At 40.9% G+C, this 19,597-nt stretch overlaps 1 protein-coding gene across 2 annotated transcripts in view; it reads left to right on the top strand.

The window, feature by feature from the left end:
* The window catches only part of lpgat1 (lysophosphatidylglycerol acyltransferase 1), an 84,872-nt gene that overhangs the window by 40,643 nt on the left and 24,632 nt on the right, over nt 1-19,597 (top strand). For both annotated transcript variants that reach the window (XM_033648741.2, XM_033648743.2), the window contains exons 5-6: nt 3,185-3,464; nt 16,646-16,772. In XM_033648741.2, coding sequence (XP_033504632.1) covers nt 3,185-3,464; nt 16,646-16,772 — 407 coding nt within the window. The remainder of the gene's footprint in view (nt 1-3,184; nt 3,465-16,645; nt 16,773-19,597) is intronic.

Below are 19,597 nucleotides of genomic sequence, written 5' to 3'. Positions count from 1 at the left end.
AGCTGTTTTTTCGTTATCTTTTGAATTTAATATGAATTATGGAACTGTTTTTGTCAACGTTTGTTTCCCCTGTTTTGTACAATAAATTGTTTAAAGTTTCAACAAGTTTCTTTTGGAGTGCGTGACACAAGTGTGTTTTGAAAACGACCGCGGACTGTCACCTGCTCAATGCATCAGTACCTTCGGATGCCATGACAGTAGATTATAGATTAATAGATTATAACAATAATGTCAAAATATCATTTACAGACCGATTTAACAGATGATCACTGCTGCCCGACCCGCAGGTCCATTTGCGGGTCCCGTGGGTTACGGGTCAACCTGCGCATCACTACTCAGCTCAGTCTATAAGGCTGTACACAACAGTAAGGCTATAGACATTATATTCTTTTCAGGCCGGCAGAACCAGCAGCGCATTGGCTCTACAGTGCACGGCACTGCTGATTAACCATTTTATTGCCGCACAGTGTCTGCCAGTAACCAGTTACTTGCAGAGGCTTCCTACAACTTGTTTCAACGGTTCCGATTTAATCAGAAGAGAAATTAAACAGGATGACTAGCCAATGTGAAAATCAAAAGAAAGCATAGAATAATGTGCTGAAGGAGACTGTTGTGCCATCACATTTTTTTGTGGTTTGAGAGCAAAGATCCGGTCGCCGCTGTGCAAAACTCTGCAATACAATTAGGTCCGAAAAAACCCCGGAGTCTGCCCCCTGCCGAAGGTCCGAATGTTAAAAAATGGCATTTGGGACAGCCCTAAAAATCTGTTGAATCTGTAGAATCTGAAAAATCTGTACCCACTACCCAGCATGCCATTCGGCAGAGTAACAGCTAATACTGGTCCCTTCTCAATACACTACACAGTGTGTACATTAACGCACTAATAAATATGTCCTGTATATCTCAAGAGCTCTCACTCAACACTGCCATTCCCTCTGTCCTCAGCAATACACTTGCCAAGTGTAAGTCGATCAGATGAACAGTTGTCGAGATTGAAGGACAGACTGACAGAGACTTAGTTGATTTTTAGGTAGATGTTCACAATGATTACTCTTCTGATCAGCGGCTAATGCATGTCCACTCTACAACTTTTATCTGTTTATATATGTGTACTCAGTTGCCAGTTTATTAGGCACAGGTAGCTATGAAATATTGCAGTCTAATACAACAGTCCTGCAGTGATATGATATTGTCACAGGAGGAGTGACATGTTCAGCTTATGTTGAAGGTGTTGATTCAACTTTATTGTTATTTTGTGGTGCCATTATATTTCATCTACCTTATTTGTATCAATGAGTGGGAAAAGCCCAGTAAATAACAGAATACAATTCAGCAGCACAACAAAGTCCAACCTCCAAAATAACTTAAGTTGAACCAACACTTCTCAGAAACAGTTTCAACCAAATCTGAAGATTCACACCTTCATGAAGGTCAGACTGAGGGCTTTAATGGCTGCCATAGTCTTAGCTAAGTGTACCGAATAAACTGGCAACTGAACGAATGTCCTTGTTCCAGTTGATGAAAGCGTGTGGGAGCGTAGCCCAGACGAAGCTGAGCAGGTTGCTCACTTGACAGTAGGGCTGCCCCTGTATAAGAATATTCCTAGTTGACCAATATGTTTATGATATTAATTTAATTTTGAAATGATATATTTTGGGCAGGGCAACACAATGGTTTGAGTTGAAGGTGTGAGAAAGAATAGTATCAGTAACATTGTTAACACTGTGCTACATTACAGAGAAATACAAAACCGTACTAATGAACCTTCATTAACATAGGCCTATATTTTATCTACAAGTGCACGTCACACACTGAGCGAGCCGTCTGTTAATGATGCTGTCGGCAAAGCAGTAATGATTGTGCTAAGTGGCTAATGGGCATGTAGCTACTGACATGTTTCAGATGATACGTCATGTTTGTAGTTAACCAATGAAGATGAGTTTACATATCACCTTGGGTTCGTCCTTCACCTTCTCAAAATGATCCCACACTTTGGATTTCCTGCCCGACATGTTATTAACTAGCCTGTGGAATAACCGCAGGTACCAGCCCTGGAAATTAACGTGAGAGCGTGGCCACTTCCTGTGTCTGTCCTTTCAAATTAAATTCCCACATGGTCCAGTCATATAGGTTTTGATTTATTTTGACAAGGCGCAGCTCCCAATAGAGTTTCACCTTTTTTTTTTTCTTCTGCGACTAAGCGAACAATGAAATCTTGCCGACTAATGACCTTTCTGGTCGACTGACGTTTGGTCGACTATCAGGGGGCAGCCCTACTTGACGGACAGGAGGCCGAATATGAAAGATAAACCATCAGATGATTCAGTCAAATTCAAACAAGTCCAAATGCAAGCATTATTCATTTGAGGGAATAAAGATATCACTCTGACAGAAAAGGAACTCTTGTCTTTCCCGCTATACAAACAGTCTGACTGCACAGTAACATTGTGAGTGCATTTCCTTCCATTCATGATGGTCCTGTAGCCGCAGTGAAACCACAGAACAGTCTGAAGGTCATGTATAGGTTTGTGAATGCCTGTTCCTCTCTCTGAGAATCAGAGACTTTGCAGCTGCAGTCACAAATCTCCTCACTTCACTTTATATTTAGCCTTTTTCATTGTGTTGTAAGCACTTCTACTACGCACAGCTGCATGTGCGCTCACATGACACATACACAGTCCAGCCCGGCTATGCTAATGCATTTAAAATGGCTTTTGACCGGAGCCTAACTAAAAATCAATCCCGTTCCTCTTCGTCCCGTCACTGCTAATGCTCTTAATGTTGTCAAGGCCATCATGTTTTGCATCCATTTCAGTCGTGCCATTAACGCTGCTCTGAGTGCTCTGCAGTGTTTCTGACTCTAACTTGTGATTTGTGTTTGCCTGTTTTTATTTGTGTGGTTGTTTGTATGCTGACAAAAACATCTATCGTCGTAATGAATTTTGGCACTTAGCCTCAATCATTTGGTGTCCTTTGGGGAAATGTAGAAAGCTACCAACTGTTGAGGATAATTGCTCTTGTTTTGAATGTTGGTCACCTAGTTTTGTGCAGGTGGTCTGAATCAACTGATACTCCTCTGGAAACTCTAGTGTCATAACTGTATCACCTGTTTAAGACTTAAATGAATTAAACTACGATGCTTGCATTGTTTATTTTCTTAGTCGTATTCCCTTTGTTCCCCCAGGGTAAAGCTCACCGAGACAAGCAGCTGATCTACCTGAAAGATCACCTAGACAAATACTACCACAGCCGCGACAGGAAGTGGATAGTGCTGTTCCCGGAAGGTGGCTTCCTGCGCAAGAGGCGGGAAACCAGCCAGTTGTTTGCAAAGAAGCATTCACTCCCCCACCTGACCCACGTCACATTGCCTCGTCTCGGGGCCACCCACGTTATCCTGAAAACCCTGTCAGCCCAGCAGGAGAACGGCAGTGTGGGCGGTGACACTGGGACCCCAAACCAGACGGGTAACTAACACACAGAATACTTCATCTGGGGGGGGTTATGTTTCCCAGATTGTTGCAGGAGTACTTGTAGGATCTATTTGGATCTATAGAGGTTTTCCCAGGACTGGGATGTATTTTTAAGGCCTGTTTTTTTGAGCAATTGTGATGAAAAAGATAAAAAAAATCCTGTAAGTTAATATAATGAGAGACCTTGTTGAGATAATGGGTTGGTATCTCAAAATAATGAGAACCTTTCTCAAAATATGGACTTAATATCTCAAACTAATGAGAAACGATACCAACTTATTATTAAATCATTTTTTAAGATGAGTTATTTGAGATATATAAGTCTTGATATGCTTGTCATTTTGATGTACGGAAGTCATTATTTTTAGATAAGTTATTATTTTAAGACAAATAAGTCATTTGAGAAGTCGTTATTTTGAAATAAGTGAGTCGTTAATTTGAGATAAGCGAGTCATTTTTTTCAAGACAAGTAAGTTATAATTTTTACATAAGTCATTATTTTAAAACAATTGAGTCATTATTTTGAGATAAGTAAATTATTATTTTGAGATAAGTGAGTCGTTATTTTGGGATACGTAAGTTGTTATTTTAAGAGATGCAAGTCATTGTTTTGAAATAAGTGAGTCATTATTTTGAGATAAGTGAGAAGTTATTTTCGAGATAAGTAGGTCGTTTTTTGGGGATATTAAAACAAGTAAGATTTGAGATAAGTAAGTTATTGCTATAAGATACTAAGTCATGTTGAGAAAGATTCCCATTATTTTATGATACCAAATCTTTATTTTAAGATTAAGCCATTATCAATTTAAGATACAGTACAGGCCAAAAGTTTGGACACACCTTCTCATTCAATGCGTTTTCTTTATTTTCATGACTATTTACATTGTAGATTCTCACTGAAGGCATCAAAACTATGAATGAACACATGTGGAGTTATGTACTTAACAAAAAAAGGTGAAATAACTGAAAACATGTTTTATATTCTAGGTTCTTCAAAATAGCCACCCTTTGCTCTGATTACTGCTTTGCACACTCTTGGCATTCTCTCGATGAGCTTCAAGAGGTAGTCACCTGAAATGGTTTCCACTTCACAGGTGTGCCTTATCAGGGTTAATTAGTGGAATTTCTTGCTTTATCAATGGGGTTGGGACCATCAGTTGTGTTGTGCAGAAGTCAGGTTAATACACAGCCGACAGCCCTATTGGACAACTGTTAAAATTCATATTATGGCAAGAACCAATCAGCTAACTAAAGAAAAACGAGTGGCCATCATTACTTTAAGAAATGAAGGTCAGTCAGTCCGGAAAATTGCAAAAACTTTAAATGTGTCCCCAAGTGGAGTCGCAAAAACCATCAAGTGCTACAATGAAACTGGCACACATGAGGACCGACCCAGGAAAGGAAGACCAAGAGTCACCTCTGCTTCTGAGGATAAGTTCATCCGAGTCACCAGCCTCAGAAATGGCAAGTTAACAGCAGCTCAGATCAGAGACCAGATGAATGCCACACAGAGTTCTAGCAGCAGACCCATCTCTAGAACAACTGTTAAGAGGAGACTGCGCCAATCAGGCCTTCATGGTCAAATAGCTGCTAGGAAACCACTGCTAAGGAGAGGCAACAAGCAGAAGAGATTTGTTTGGGCCAAGAAACACAAAGAATGGACATTAGACCAGTGGAAATCTGTGCTTTGGTCTGATGAGTCCAAATTTGAGATCTTTGGTTTCCAACCGCCGTGTCTTTGTGAGACGCAGAAAAGGTGAACGGATGGATTCCACGTGCCTGGTTCCCACTGTGAAGCATGGAGGAGGAGGTGTGATGGTGTGGGGGTGTTTTGCTGGTGACACTGTTGGGGATTTATTCAAAATTGAAGGCACACTGAACCAGCATGGCTACCACAGCATCCTGCAGCGACATGCCATCCCATCCGGTTTGCGTTTAGTTGGACGATCATTTATTTTTCAACAGGACAATGACCCCAAACACACCTCCAGGCTGTGTAAGGGCTATTTGACCAAGAAGGAGAGTGATGGAGTGCTGCGGCAGATGACCTGGCCTCCACAGTCACCAGACCTGAACCCAATCGAGATGGTTTGGGGTGAGCTGGACCGCAGAGTGAAGGCAAAGGGGCCAACAAGTGCTAAACACCTCTGGGAACTCCTTCAAGACTGTTGGAAAACCATTTCAGGTGACTACCTCTTGAAGCTCATGGAGAGAATGCCAAGAGTGTGCAAAGCAGTAATCAGAGCAAAGGGTGGCTATTTTGAAGAAACTAGAATATAAAACATGTTTTCAGTTATTTCACCTTTTTTTGTTAAGTACATAACTCCACATGTGTTCATTCATAGTTTTGATGCCTTCAGTGAGAATCTACAATGTAAATAGTCATGAAAATAAAGAAAACGCATTGAATGAGAAGGTGTGTCCAAACTTTTGGCCTGTACTGTAAGTAAGAATTGAGATGTTATTATTAAGAGATACTAAGTCATTTTGAAAAAGTTTTCCATTATCTTATGATGCTATGTCATTATTTTAAGATACTAAGTCATTGTGAGATAAGCAAGTAATTCCTTTGATATAAGACATTTTTGAAATTCCAAGTCTCTAGATAAGTAAGTCATTATTTCAAAATAAGTAAGTCATTATTTTGAGAAAGTTTCCCATTATAATGATTCACAGGAACTTTTTTGACCATCACACTGGCAGAAATGGACCTCCATAATTCTTTGCCTTGACTGAAGAGTATGGCACAAGCAGGGAATGTAATGCAACAGTCCTCGGCTGTGCTTCTTTTCGATTGCATTGTTGGCACCTTAAACTCCAGGCCACCAGGGTGAACTCTCTCTATCCTCAAAATGAACCCTCAGTCATGTTTCCCACATTTTAAAAGCTATAAATAAAGCCTGTCATTTCTAAAAGCAAAAAATCTTCAGATATCATTTTAAATGGCCAGCACAGAATGCCTATTTTTTGGTATTTATTCTTATTTACATCTCCCCTGAGTCACGTTGAGTTTTAAAATGAGACAACAAAGAGCTGCTGCTGACTTTGCTGTGAGGTGTTTTTTAATTGATATGAATTTGGGAAAAACAGGCTGATTTCTAGACAGCCATTGATTTGAATTGTGAAATGGTTTTTAAGTTTATTGTGAGATGACACTTGATTCACTCAAATGAAGTAGTGACTGAATATGAGGGTGTTCTTTGAAGTTGTAGGGTTTTTTCATACTGATTGAAAGCTTTTCCTGGGGAAGTCTCATAAAAGTTTTTTGTCGCTAACTTCAGTCTCTGTGAATCATTTACTGTAGCTCTTGATCAGATGTAGACTTGTGTTGGCTTGAAGGCCAGGGCTGATGAACACGAAGCATTAAATCATCACCTCTGTGTCCCACTGTCCTCTGGGAGTCTTGCTTTAAATGAAAGGGGTTTGCTGGTAAAGATTGCCAGGAGAGGAAAGGGGTGGTGTGCAGAGAGGTGCCAGAAATTGCATCAAGGTCCCTGAAACCCCAGCGGTTATTTGCAGGAGAGTAATTTTTCTGTCTAGAGACCAGCCCTAAATACAGCCAGTGTGCAGGAAGATAACGTTGCAATTAACAACCTTTGAGAGGGAAATTCCTTTTTTTTTTGAGACTTGGTTTTAATTTGCATCAATGTGAAGATATTTAACAAAAGAAAAAGAGGAAACAAACCTTAACAAAGCACGGAAACCAACTGGGGGTGTACACTACGGTCGATCACAGGGCAGGTCCTTACAGTACTAAAATATCTTGAATTCAATTTTATGAATGTGTCCAGTGTGGAGGATAAGGGGGATATATTGGCAGAAATGTAACATAATAAGCATGTTTTTTTTTCATATATAATCACCTAAAAATAAGAATTGTTGTGTTCTTGTTACCTTAGAATAAGCCGTTCATATCAACATACAGAGCGCATCCTTTTCCACAGTCTGCCATGTTTCTACAGTCGAACTGACAGACACTGGCTCTAGATGGGGTCTTTTGTGCTTTCGCGTCAGCCACCTTAATTCTCCTGCATGCTGGGCACATGGGAGAAGTTTCAGTTGGTTGCGGTCTGCAATGTCAGCTGCTAGACGCCACTAAATCCTTCACACCAGACCTTATAATAGTCTTAAATTTAAATTTGTAAGGTCTTAATTGCCACAAACATTTTTATCTCGTTACAGTTATAAACTGTAATAGTCTGTTAAAGTGCTTTTCACAACAAAGTTACAAAGTGCGTCACATGGTTGATCCCAGATTTAAAAACAATGCAGAATTCAAGCAAATAAAATGAGGCAATTTTGAGAAAATACAAAGAACAATAAAAATACAATAAATATAAAATGTCATCACTGAAGTAAATAAGCAAAGTTGGCAACTTACTGCCCTATAGATTACACTGAGGTGCAGCAAATCAAATAACTACAGTAATACAAAATAGAGGAATACAATAACCGCTGACAACACAGGATAAAAACAATGAAAATAACCAAATGAGACACATATAATATAAGCAGTGTGCTGATCCACCCTTTAATTTCTGTTTTTCAAAATGAGTCAAGCCATTGTATGTTAAAGTCCACATTTCCGATGTTGGAAATCTTTAAACCTAACACTGAAGCTAATACTGCAAAATGTAGATTAATCTAAATCACTCTGATATCCATATTTCTACTTAAAACCTACCTCTGCACAGGACCACATATATTCTACTTACCTTTTTATTTACCTGCAGTGTGTGAAAAGGATGATTTGTCCAAAAATCACCCTTAAATTTGGTTTAAAATGAACTTGACAAGGTCTTTAAATATATTCAATTTAAGTATTCATCACAAATGCATCACTTACTATGTCCATACAATGTCCAAAGTCTTTGCCATTTTATACCAGTGTTTTGTTATTGCATTTTTGCCAGTAACCAGAACATTTTTTAGGGATGGGAGTTGATAAGATTTCATTGTTACCAGTGCCATTATCAGTTCGCCTTATCAGTCAGATTCTTTGTTGATTCCCTTATCAATTCACGACCAATTTTCTGCGTGGGAAAATGAAAGTGGGCCTGGACAGGTTTAGTCTCAGCACAGCATAGATGAAATGAGAAAATATTTGTAGGCTGTCCATTCACCTCACACACAGACAAGCACACAAACCATCACCCCAAACAAAGAGGCAGCTCTGTCTCACACACAGGCAGCACAGAGCTGTATTGCACGGGTGCCACTGCAGTGATTTCAATTCGCACTGACCGATTTATGCTCAGCACATGTTGCATACTATAACTCACACTGTACGGCCATAATGCAGCACTGTTGTAATATTTCTTTATGAAATTGAGCCAGGCTTTGGGCTGTTGTTTCCTCTCTGCCATGACTCCTGCTTGTTGCAAGTTTACACTAATATAGATGGATGATTATGATGTCAGTGTTTTGCATTGTGCAACTGTCAGAAAAATATGCCGACAGTTATAAAAGGAACTGATAAACCCGGAGGCATACGATTCCCATGAATCAAACAATGAGAAACCAGTTCTTGATTTCCATCCCTAACAAAACTACAGGCCACCTTTTTAAAAGTACTTCCTTTGTTATCAAGATGCAATAACTTGCTCTCCGCAGGGATCTAACCTGAAATGTTGCTCAAGTTAAACATTAATTGTCCTAAAATATGTTAATTTACATCTTCAGAAGATGTGAAAATGTTAAGCATTTTCATGTTTACTGCAACATGAGTGAATTTTCTTTAGCTGAAGTAGAGAAACAAAAGGTATTTTCCCTGGATCAGGGCCTTATTATAAAGAAAGATGCTCGTGCCCCCTTAAATCTGGATCATGGACTAGCACATGTTCACAGTTTAACTAAGCAAAATTGTCCGGAGACAGCAACCTTGCTCCTTGGAGCTGTCCCCAGCAAAAAGCACAGCGTTAAACAGCCATAAACACACAGTTGCAACGAGTCCCTGATGCCCGTACACACTCCGTTTATCCAGCAGACTCCCCTGGCTCTGGTTCAAAATCCATTTTAAGGGTGTGCTGTGTTCATAGTAATTTGGAGAGACTTTGGGCCAGCATTATTGAGAATGTGGCTGAGGGACTTTAGCCTTCCACGAGTTTGCTAACACAGCTCTGCGTCCGACAGCCTCAGCACTAACAGCGTGGGGCTGTCTGTTTATCCCTCAGCAAAACAGACTGTCAGACCAAAGCAGGAGTATCTCTTAATCAGCTGTCGTAAAAATTCAGATGAAGACGAGCTCCGCTTGGTTTATGTGCGAAATTATATGCTGCATATGCAAGTTTTTGTTTGGGCTTTTCTGCTAATTTAGCAGAAAGTCTTTAGTGTCAACAAACACTGACGACAGCAGAGGGTTTGTTTATAACCTTTGGCAGGAAGAGGATTTTGTAAACATTTTAGGGTTTTGGACGTGTCGATTCTTCTCATGTCACATTATGTTTTTGTGCAGTTCCAGTTCATATCCCAGTTTGTTCTTTGTCTTCCTGTGTCCTTCCCTCTGTCCCAGCAGCTCAGGAGGAGGGGAAGCTGGTTGCTGCAGCAGGGCTTGTCCTTCCACTTGAATCTAGCTAATGGCATTAAAACCTAGGGCAAGAAAAAAAACACACATACCCAGAAGAGCGCTATGCCCCTCACTATCCTGCGCTCCGTGTGTGTGTGTGTGTGTGTGTGTGTGTGTGTGTGTGTGTGTGTGTGTGTGTGTGCCTGGCTGATCAAAGACACAGCTCTGTCTCCCTCTGACCCTCCCTGATGCTCTGCAGAGGTGCCCAGAGCTTGCTGACTCATTCAGAGACAAATGGGCCACTTGGAGAAAATAGGATTTGATGTAAATGTGTGTGTGTCTCTGTGTATATCAGCCATGCAATGTCAACCAGGCTAAATACACTGCTCAGCGCAGATACAACGTCCATGGGTCATCGGTCACCAGCATAACTCACAGGGACTCCGAGTGCAGCCAAGACCGATGAGGTTTACGTGTTCTAAAACTGTGTGTACAGTTGGCAGGTATGCAAAGTTCACAGCTGTGAGTCATCTTAGGGTGGGAATAGAGCTCCATGTGACCCAAAGGTAAATGTGTTTGATAGCAGCAACCAATCAGAGGCAGGTTTTTCTATCCACGTTTTAGTCGCAAGGAGGGGACGTGTGGGTTTCAAGTGTTGTAATTGGCCTGCAGAGTGGCCTGATAGAGAGCCAGATATCCGCCAGTGTGTTTCCTTCCTCTAACCGTTTACAGAAGGACAGGGCCTCTCCGATGTCATTTTAAATTACCACGGCCGCTGTTATTACAGTATTGTTTGTCACAGCGCACAGGGCAACGGCGATACCTTGGCTCAGGGCCCCGTTCTTTGGCCGGCCACTCAAGGGAGACGATGGCTGCCTTTCAGCACACTTGGACAGACATCTAGATCCAATTACCCACACAGGGATATCTGTGGCGTTCGCCGTTCCCTTCAGTCCCAAGGATGCCTATCAAGTCACTGTAAAACTGGTAGAAATGAGCAAGCAGCCTGTGACTCTGCTGCGTTTCCTGTGCTTTATCAGGTGCTAGATTGTGAAACCAATATAATGCTAAGTAAACCGAGGCGTGACTTCTCCATGGTCTTGTGTAATTCATGGTCTTCTGCCCTCAGTTTGCATGTATGTGCTCAGCTTTACAGTGAGCTAAGCACACTAATAATAAAGGTTAAAATCAGAGCCAAAATTAAAAGAGCTAGACCAAAGATACTGTAAAGAACTTATCAGTACACTGACAAGGACACTTGTTCTACTTAAAAATAAATGTCAGATTAGTTGCTATGTCCTCCATGCTGGGAAGAAACAAAATATCACCAGTGAAAGATAAACAGTAAGTCCCAATAAGAAGTGTAACAGTGATTAATCTCACAGGTTTACACATGGAGCCCACAAGAGATAAGATAAGATAGACTTTATTATCCTGAAGGAAATTTGTTTTGGACACAGATGGTATTTGCTTTTAAATAAATTCAGAATAACATAGTTCACACATACAGTACATGCACAGACTGCTACCAGCTAAATATTGCACACTGTCCATTGTATGATGGACCTGTAGTCATCATGATAGTATAGGGGAAAATAAAACATTCACCTCTGGTGGCAAAGCAAATTTGCATCTTCACATTGCGTGGAGTTCTGTTTGGATAGTTTGCCTTCAGGGCTCTCTGCCAGAAAGGTATTTCTTGTTAAGACTAGAAAAAAAAATCACATTTTGGGTTAAAATAAATGGATTTTTGACAGAAGATAAACTTCTCTGATGTGCATGTCAATTTCAACTTTGGTGAATTTTGACCAGCAAGTTGGACCCTCAACCAGTTGACCGTGCATGACTTTAACTGGCTGTAGTTTTCCTTCTGAGCCAAGATGGAGGAGGCATTGGTTGTTGCTGTGTCTAAACAGTCGATATTGTCTGATATTGGCTATGAAAAATACAAACTTCCCCTCTTTAGAGATGCTGCCTGGCTGGATAAGATTTAGGAGACAGGAATGGAATGGAAGAAAATGGAAAATGTACCAATAACTCTGTCATAAGGCCTAAAAAGACTTCCTCCCGATAGACAGGAGCAGCAGTTTGTTGAGTTTGAGTATGGGATGGAGAATTTAGGAATAAACTGTTTGATCATCACACTCAAGGCTGTCTTTCGATCAGTTTGTGGTAGGATCAGTCAGAGCTGATCAGATTAGTCCTATGGATTAGAGGAGCAGCTGCTGCAGAGGCAAGTGAAAGCAAACCTTCCTTAGCTAGTTAGACCCAGCACTCAACTGCAGGATGCACGGTTTCAATGGAAATGCAGCAGGTTTCATCTATAATAAGCTGGAAAACAATAGACAGCACTAAAACGCAGTGTGCGAGAGAAGGAGAGAAATGCCGCTCCAAAAAAGGAAACATGCACCACAAACAAATTGAATGTGTGGGAAACCCTGGACTTATATTGGGAAAAAAAACGTCTGTAAATCAGTGGATACATGTTTTTGAGCATCAAAATGACTCGTTTCACTGTCAGGATTTGAGCCACTAGGTCCGATAGCATTTCGAAAGTCTAGAAGAACCCCAAGATTAAATCATTTTATCCCCATTCAAGTTAGTCGAGGGCTTAACCGGAAGCTAGCCACTTGGCTGGCAAAGTCTCTAATGTGTTTACTCTATGAGCCTAATAATGATGCAGGTAATTTTATACCTGGAAGTTAAACTTGTTTTGGTTTCATGTGCCACTGAGCAACTTTTATAGGAATGAACCAAGCCCCACCTCCAACACTGTGTTCAGTTCTTTTTATAAATCCATGGCTAACGTTCATTTCAGCTAGCTGTCAGCTAGCAGATTAACTAACCATGTGTGCCACATTCGGCACTGCCCACATTCAGAGTTAGCCTGTGGCTATCTTGCCATAGGGTTTTGATGAACAGAGGGACAAAGGAGTTCTTAAAACAGTTGAGCCTGCAATGTGGGACTGTGATGCATCTTCTTGCTTCAGGGTAAAAGTATACAGAATGAAATACATAACATTTAGCGAACAGTCTGCAACAGTTACTTACAATGTTGTGTTAGCAACATGTTAGCCTCAGAGAGCTAGCTTGGTTAGCATTGTCTTATGATGTAGTAGATTTTCTGAAAGATCAATTAGGAGACTGTAAATGGTGTCAAATTTAGGCACCTGACAAATCCAGGTATTTCAACACATTGATGCAAAACAGTTTATGAAAAGCCAACATTGTGATAAAGCAGTTCTGCTGATTGATTTGCAACAAAAGCTCAACACACACACAGTTATGAAAGACATAGCTGTCACAGTATAAACACAGCATGGCAAAATCTACTACAGCCGACACATTTTGTTTTCTCGTGGTTTATATCGCAGTATTGCTCAACTCCCACATTCAAAGTGACTTGCGTTTTGTTAGTTACAATGGATAGCATTGTCTGTTGAGAGGAAGGAGCGGTGACTGACAAGGTGATTTGTACTGACATGCATGAACATAGCATACCTAAATCAAGAGAACTCTGTTTGTGAACCATAACTGTCTTGGTAATGTCTGTGTCACACTCTTTAGCCCGCTCACCCTGCATGTTTCTGTGTTTTATGTGTGTGAAAAGGTTGAAATTAAGACTTGTTAGCAACATTTCCTGTTTTACTGCTGTTGGCTCTGACGGGGTGTAAAGTCAACGTGTCTGATCAGAAAAATGCAGCTTGATTTTGTCACACACAGACTCGGTATGCTAATCTGACATAAAGAAGCCAGTGTGCTCAGAGAGGGAAGTGCTCGCTGCACAGTAACAGCAGCCTGTGACATTAGTCAGGCAGTCAAATATGCTGCACTGCTTCACATCAACCTCATTTTAGATCTGTCCGTGCCGACTGAGGCTGCTGGTGTTTTTCTCCTTTACCTTTGACGAGCGTGCTCAGCTTAAAGGAACACACAGTGCTTAGTTAACCCACTTGTTTGCTGTCAGAAACCATAGATGGGTGTTAAGGTTGCTTCATGTCTGCACGTCCAGTACACAGACAGGTGTGGGATGTGTTTAGAATAGCTTAGCTCTAATGCGAGATGTAAAGGGAAACATGTAGCTCCTGTCAGAAGTGAACATGGCCTTCAGCAGTGTTGTGATAGTGGATCAGCTCCTGTTTGTTTCTCACCACTCCCAATAGTGACACATGTTGACATACTGTGGGAAGTCACTGCATACTTCAGACAAACAAGTAATGTCTGTGGTTTAATGTTGAAACATTGCCCTTTCATTTGTTGAATTAAATCTATAGCTGTTTTCTGATGTACACTCCAGGCAGTGTCCGAGGAATCAGGTTGGGACATTATCAGGGGTATTGCTTTCACATGTAGCGCACAACAAATCTGACCTAAAGGTGAAACACTGTTTGGTTTAGGTGAGGAGTGCTACCTGGGTAGAGCGTACAGGAGGCAGATCATGACGCTGATTACACTGTGCTACCGTAGCCGGTTCATATTTGGTCCTAAACAACAGTAGTCTCTCTCCGTTCCTTCAATTTGTCTGGTGATTTCAGCTTCAGTCTTCAGTCTTTACTGACATAAGTTCCCAAATCTCACCATCTCCAGACATTTTCGTTGCTGTCTTCGTATAGATGACCCCCCTCTTCACCCTCAGCTGTTTGTTGATTTCCAGTTTCATGCAAGCCTCATGTTAGAAACCTCATCAACACGCCCACTTGCTTGTGTGAATTCTCCAGAGCTCTATTCACACATGGGCTCCATCAGACATTACATGGACTTTGTACTGGGGAGCTGGCAGGATAAACTCTGTTTAATGTGTGATGCATCTTATTCAGACATTAAACATACAGCTGTTCCGAGTAATAGATAAATTCAGGTTTGCCGTGCGAGTGTAAAAGACGAGACCGAGACCTTCAAACAGTGGTCTTGAATTCAAGGCTGACTGCGAGTACTACAACACTGCTTTTGTAACTTTTGAAACCATTTAGCCTGATTTAACAGAGAGAAAAGGACATGGACTTTGATTTAAAAAAGATGCTCATTTTTGACACGTTTTGGCATATCAGCATCAGAAATCGGATTCAGAAATATCTTATTGATCTCCAAGGGGAAACTGAGATTTGTTACAGTCACTACGGTGTACAGAATAGAGAATTATAAGTAAGAGTATGAAATAGAATTATGTAAATATGAAATAATTAATACAGTAAAATAGAAAGAAAAATGTGCATTATATGACAATAGCCCTTTTAGATAGGAATTACGCAAATTTGCGGGAAAGCCCAATCAGTCTTTTTTCAGCATTGGCAGCATTAAAACAAAATCAGGGAGTGCAGCAAAATGCCGCCTACCTACTTTTGTTTAGTGCGTGAGCAAGTAACAAAACGTGTAGCTCAGCGTGTGACGTAAACAGTGACGTGGGATGGAAGCTGCGGCTAGTCAGTCCTTCGGCGATTCTCTTGTAAGTCGGCCCGTCCTTCACCGTCCCCGTGATCTGACGATTAATGGCCTCGTCGTTTGCGAGGGCAAGAGGGCGTGCAATTCCTTGTCTACCCAGTTGCTCATCTTTACAGTGTCTGTCAGGTTTGCGTTTCCCTCTTGCTACTAGCTGCTCGCTAATTCCTGCTATCAGCTGTTTCCTGTTTATCTACCGCCAGTGGCTCGCACTTGCTGCGTCATCAACAGCCCCTCCTGTTGCTGAAGGCTGCCTCGGTCTACTTAAACTAAAAGGTTCTGCTAATATGACTACCCTACGAGGCGGAAAACTGGGAGCCTCGGATCAACTCGCCAATCCGGCTCTGTGTGTCTAAATGCTCGCAGCTTGCCGGCAAAACGGCCCAACGTTCGCGGAAAATCTGGCAGTGTAAAAGGGGCTATCGTTAACAGAAGTATATCACAACAGATTAAGATGGGAAAATGTATTCTTCATTTTATATGTGTCCAAGTAATATTGTTATCGTGATGTGCGGGCTAATTCCATATGGCATATTTTTCTCATACCGTGCAGCCTGACACACATGCACCCTCACAGCTGACAAATACTTATCACATGTCTGGCATTCCCCCTCTCTTTTCTGTTATCCCTTCCTGTCTCTCTTCTGTCTTTACTTCCTCCCCACCTGCCGTCTTCCCTCTTATCCTGCCATATGCAGAGGCTCCGCCAGACTTTCAGTTTGTAGTTTTTATTTTTATTTTTTTTGTTTTTATCTGCACCTTTTGTGGTAATTTATTGGTAAAATAACACGATATGAAGGATTATCTTTGGAGGTAAAATGTTTCTTTTACTGTGAGTCATAATTGGAGCTGCCAGCCAAATTCTGTCAAGTTGGGACTCCAGCCGGTCAGACTGTGTTTTTCCACCAGTCACATTGGCAGGTAACCAGCCTGCATTTGGCTGCATCATATAAAAATCTCAGGGGACACCTGGTAGCTAGAGATGCTGTCCTTAATCTGAATGATGAGGGTTCATTGAAGTGTCACTGGATCTCTACCAGCTGTGGGGCCGCTGTGCTGTGTGTCCTTGACCTCAGAGTTTTGTTGGTTGTGGGCAAAAAAGAAAGCTTTCGCAGTGATCATCACTTCAGTGTGTCAGAATGAAAATATTGGGTGATGCTGAGCATGTTTGAGCCTTGATCCCCGCCTCTCAAATGTGTCCTAACCTCCTGTGTTTGTGTTTCCTCCACGACAGGTAATAAACGTAAAGGCCTGCAGTGGGTAATAGATGTGACCATAGCTTACCCCAAAGCCAAACCCATGGACATCCAGACCTGGATCTTTGGCTACAGGCCTCCCACAGTCACACATGTTCACTACAGGTAAGAATAAATGTTGCTCTTGACATTCACCTGGTTTGATCTCACCTAGGTTTCACATGAGAGGGGAACACAGAGCCATTTTTACTATGCAAATACATTACGCAGCACACATGCAAAATAACTGCATCACATGAAACTGCACCACATTATACTATCAGATGATAGTAGTTGTGTATCGTTAATGCGTTTAAAATGATTTAGCTCAGTAGTGGTACTTCAGCTGGATGATATGGCAAGGAATATCACAATATTTTTTTTCATAATATATAATTTGATAACACTGTATGAAAGTAAATTCATCTGTTTGCTTATTTATGGATGATTACTATAACACTGGGTTTTAAAAGAGCAAGTAGTCACACTGAGAAAAAATAAAGCATTATATAGAATCAAAAAATTTGATGCATGAAGATGCATCGATAATTGTTTCATTATCGAATTTTAGTCCTCTGAATTATAATCGTGAGGTGCCTTTAGATTCCCACCCCAAATAATGTGAGCTTACTTTCAATACTTGAGCATAATGAGCTCTGTGGCTGCTGTGTCAAACAAACGGGGTGTGGATTAAGGGTATGCAGAAAGTTACTGCAGGCAGAGATTTCTGCAAGTTTGTGTTCTACTGGTGAAACATTTGATCATACTCTCTCCCTGTTTTTGCACTTAGGGATAATGAGTAGGGATGTCCTGATCTGGTCTCAGAGATCAGGATCAGGATCAAGGCATTTTTTTAGCTTATCATGATTGGCTAAATTGAGCTGTATAGAGGGTCGGATCCTTTGATTTAGTCCTCTTCACTCCGCTGAGCTGTGTAAGAACAGGGGGCTAAGACCCGCCTGCAGCAAAATGCCACACGCCATAAACGACAAAATGCAGTGGGAGACTGTTTATTCTTTTTTTTTTTTTTTTTTTTTTTATACTTTCCTTCTATTTTAGCTCAGTGTGAGAGTATCTTGCGTTTATTGCCAATGGTGTCACACCATGGGCGGAAAGGAGATAGACAGTGGCACAGAACCGACGACAACCACACCAGTGACGCCACTACAGGTGCGACAGATAAGCTCTAGGAGCAAAAAGCACAAAAAAGTCATATGAAAATGTAGCCAAAGATGTACAGACAGTGAAAAATAAACACTCAGGTAACTCTGCATGGCAACACACACTACAGAGTACTCTTTGAGAAAACAGAGAAATTAACTTGAGACAGCGACGAGGCTAAAAAGATTAAAGAGAGGGTTTGTTATATTATACCCATTTACTAATTTTATAAAAAAAAAAAATACGAATAAAGAAATAAACAATGAGGAACAGCTTGGATGCAGGGATTTTTTTTTTCTTTTTTTTCTTAATGCTGCAATATTAAATGACACGGATCGGGATTGGGGGCAAAAAAATTGATCGCACAGTACATTTTTACTATAAAAAGACAGTGTAAAAACAGTATCTGTTTGCTCCTGTCCTCCTTCTCATAGCCCTCCCCGTATCTATGTCTTCAAAACAAACCAGAGGAAAATATTTCCTCCATAAGAGGAATCTATATTACCACAGAGTCGCATCACAGGTCTATATTAGAGCTTCAAGCCACTCAGGTTTGGTACACAGAAACTTTGGGACTTGGCACTGTTCATGTGACTCACTTTAGCAGCGTTCACTTTACATCGAGGGAGAACTTGGTGTTTATCCACCCACTGATAACACAGGTTCACTGCAGAAAAAACACACCTTGCATACCTGGTGAGTCAGCAGAGCACACCTGACATTAAAGGTTCCCCGTTGAGTTTCAGACCTCTAGTCCTCGTTTTGTTTATCTCGTGCACGCCTGTGACATTTCTAAGCATGTACAGAAACTCCTCTTCTGCTACAATATGTAAGATCAAGTAATTTAAAGTAGAAATTAAAGTTTCCTTGAATTGAGGGAATTATAATGACATTTTTCACATTTTACAGACATTTTATCAAGGAAATGATAGGCAGATTAATCAATGATGAAAATAGTTGTTAGTTTCAGCCTTATATTGTTTTATTTGTACAGTTTGTAACCAGTGTTTTTGCAGATATGATTGTTTTACCGCTGGTGTATAAGTGCTTGAAGGTGATATATATGCAAGTGTGCAAGAGGAAGCACACGTAGGTCTTTTAATTGGTGATCTTGCAGTTTGTCAAAGTAGATGCTTTTTGATTTTGATTACTATGCCTCCGCGCTGGCGCTAGCCATGGCCGGAGGCGTTATGTTTTCTGGTTGTCTGTCTGTCCCATTCTCGTGAATGGTAAATTTCAAGAAAGCCTTGAGGAGATGTATTCAAATTTGGCACACATCCACCTGGACTCAACAATGAACTGATAAGATTTTGGTAGTCATAAGTCAAAGATCACGGTCACTGTGACCTTGTTTATCTCATTCTTGTGAACGAGAGATCTCAAGAACACCTTGAGGTTTTTTTTGTTTTGTTTTTTTTTAAATTGGCACAATCGTCTACTGGCACTCAACAATGAACTGATAAAAATTTTGGTGGTCAAAGGTCAAGGTCACTGTGACCTTGTCTGTCTCATTCTTGTGAAGGCGTTATCTCAAGAACACCTTGACAGTTTTTAAAAATTTGGCACAAACATCCATTTAGATTTCTTACATATAGCTCCTTTAATGATCTGTTTAGAATTTGGTCAAAGGTCAAAGTTATTTTGACCTTGGGTCCAACTCATTCTTGTGAATGCAATATCTCAAGAAGTCCTTGAAGGAGATCCTAAACTTTGGCTCAAACATCCAGTTGGACTAAAGAGGGAACCCATTAGGTTTTGGTGCTTGAAGGTCAGAGGTCACCGTGACCTCA

The sequence above is a fragment of the Epinephelus lanceolatus genome, chromosome 13, assembly GCF_041903045.1.
Source record: "Epinephelus lanceolatus isolate andai-2023 chromosome 13, ASM4190304v1, whole genome shotgun sequence".
In the NCBI taxonomy this organism is placed as follows: Eukaryota; Metazoa; Chordata; class Actinopteri; order Perciformes; family Serranidae; genus Epinephelus; species Epinephelus lanceolatus.
This window is presented reverse-complemented; position numbering and strand designations above follow the sequence as displayed.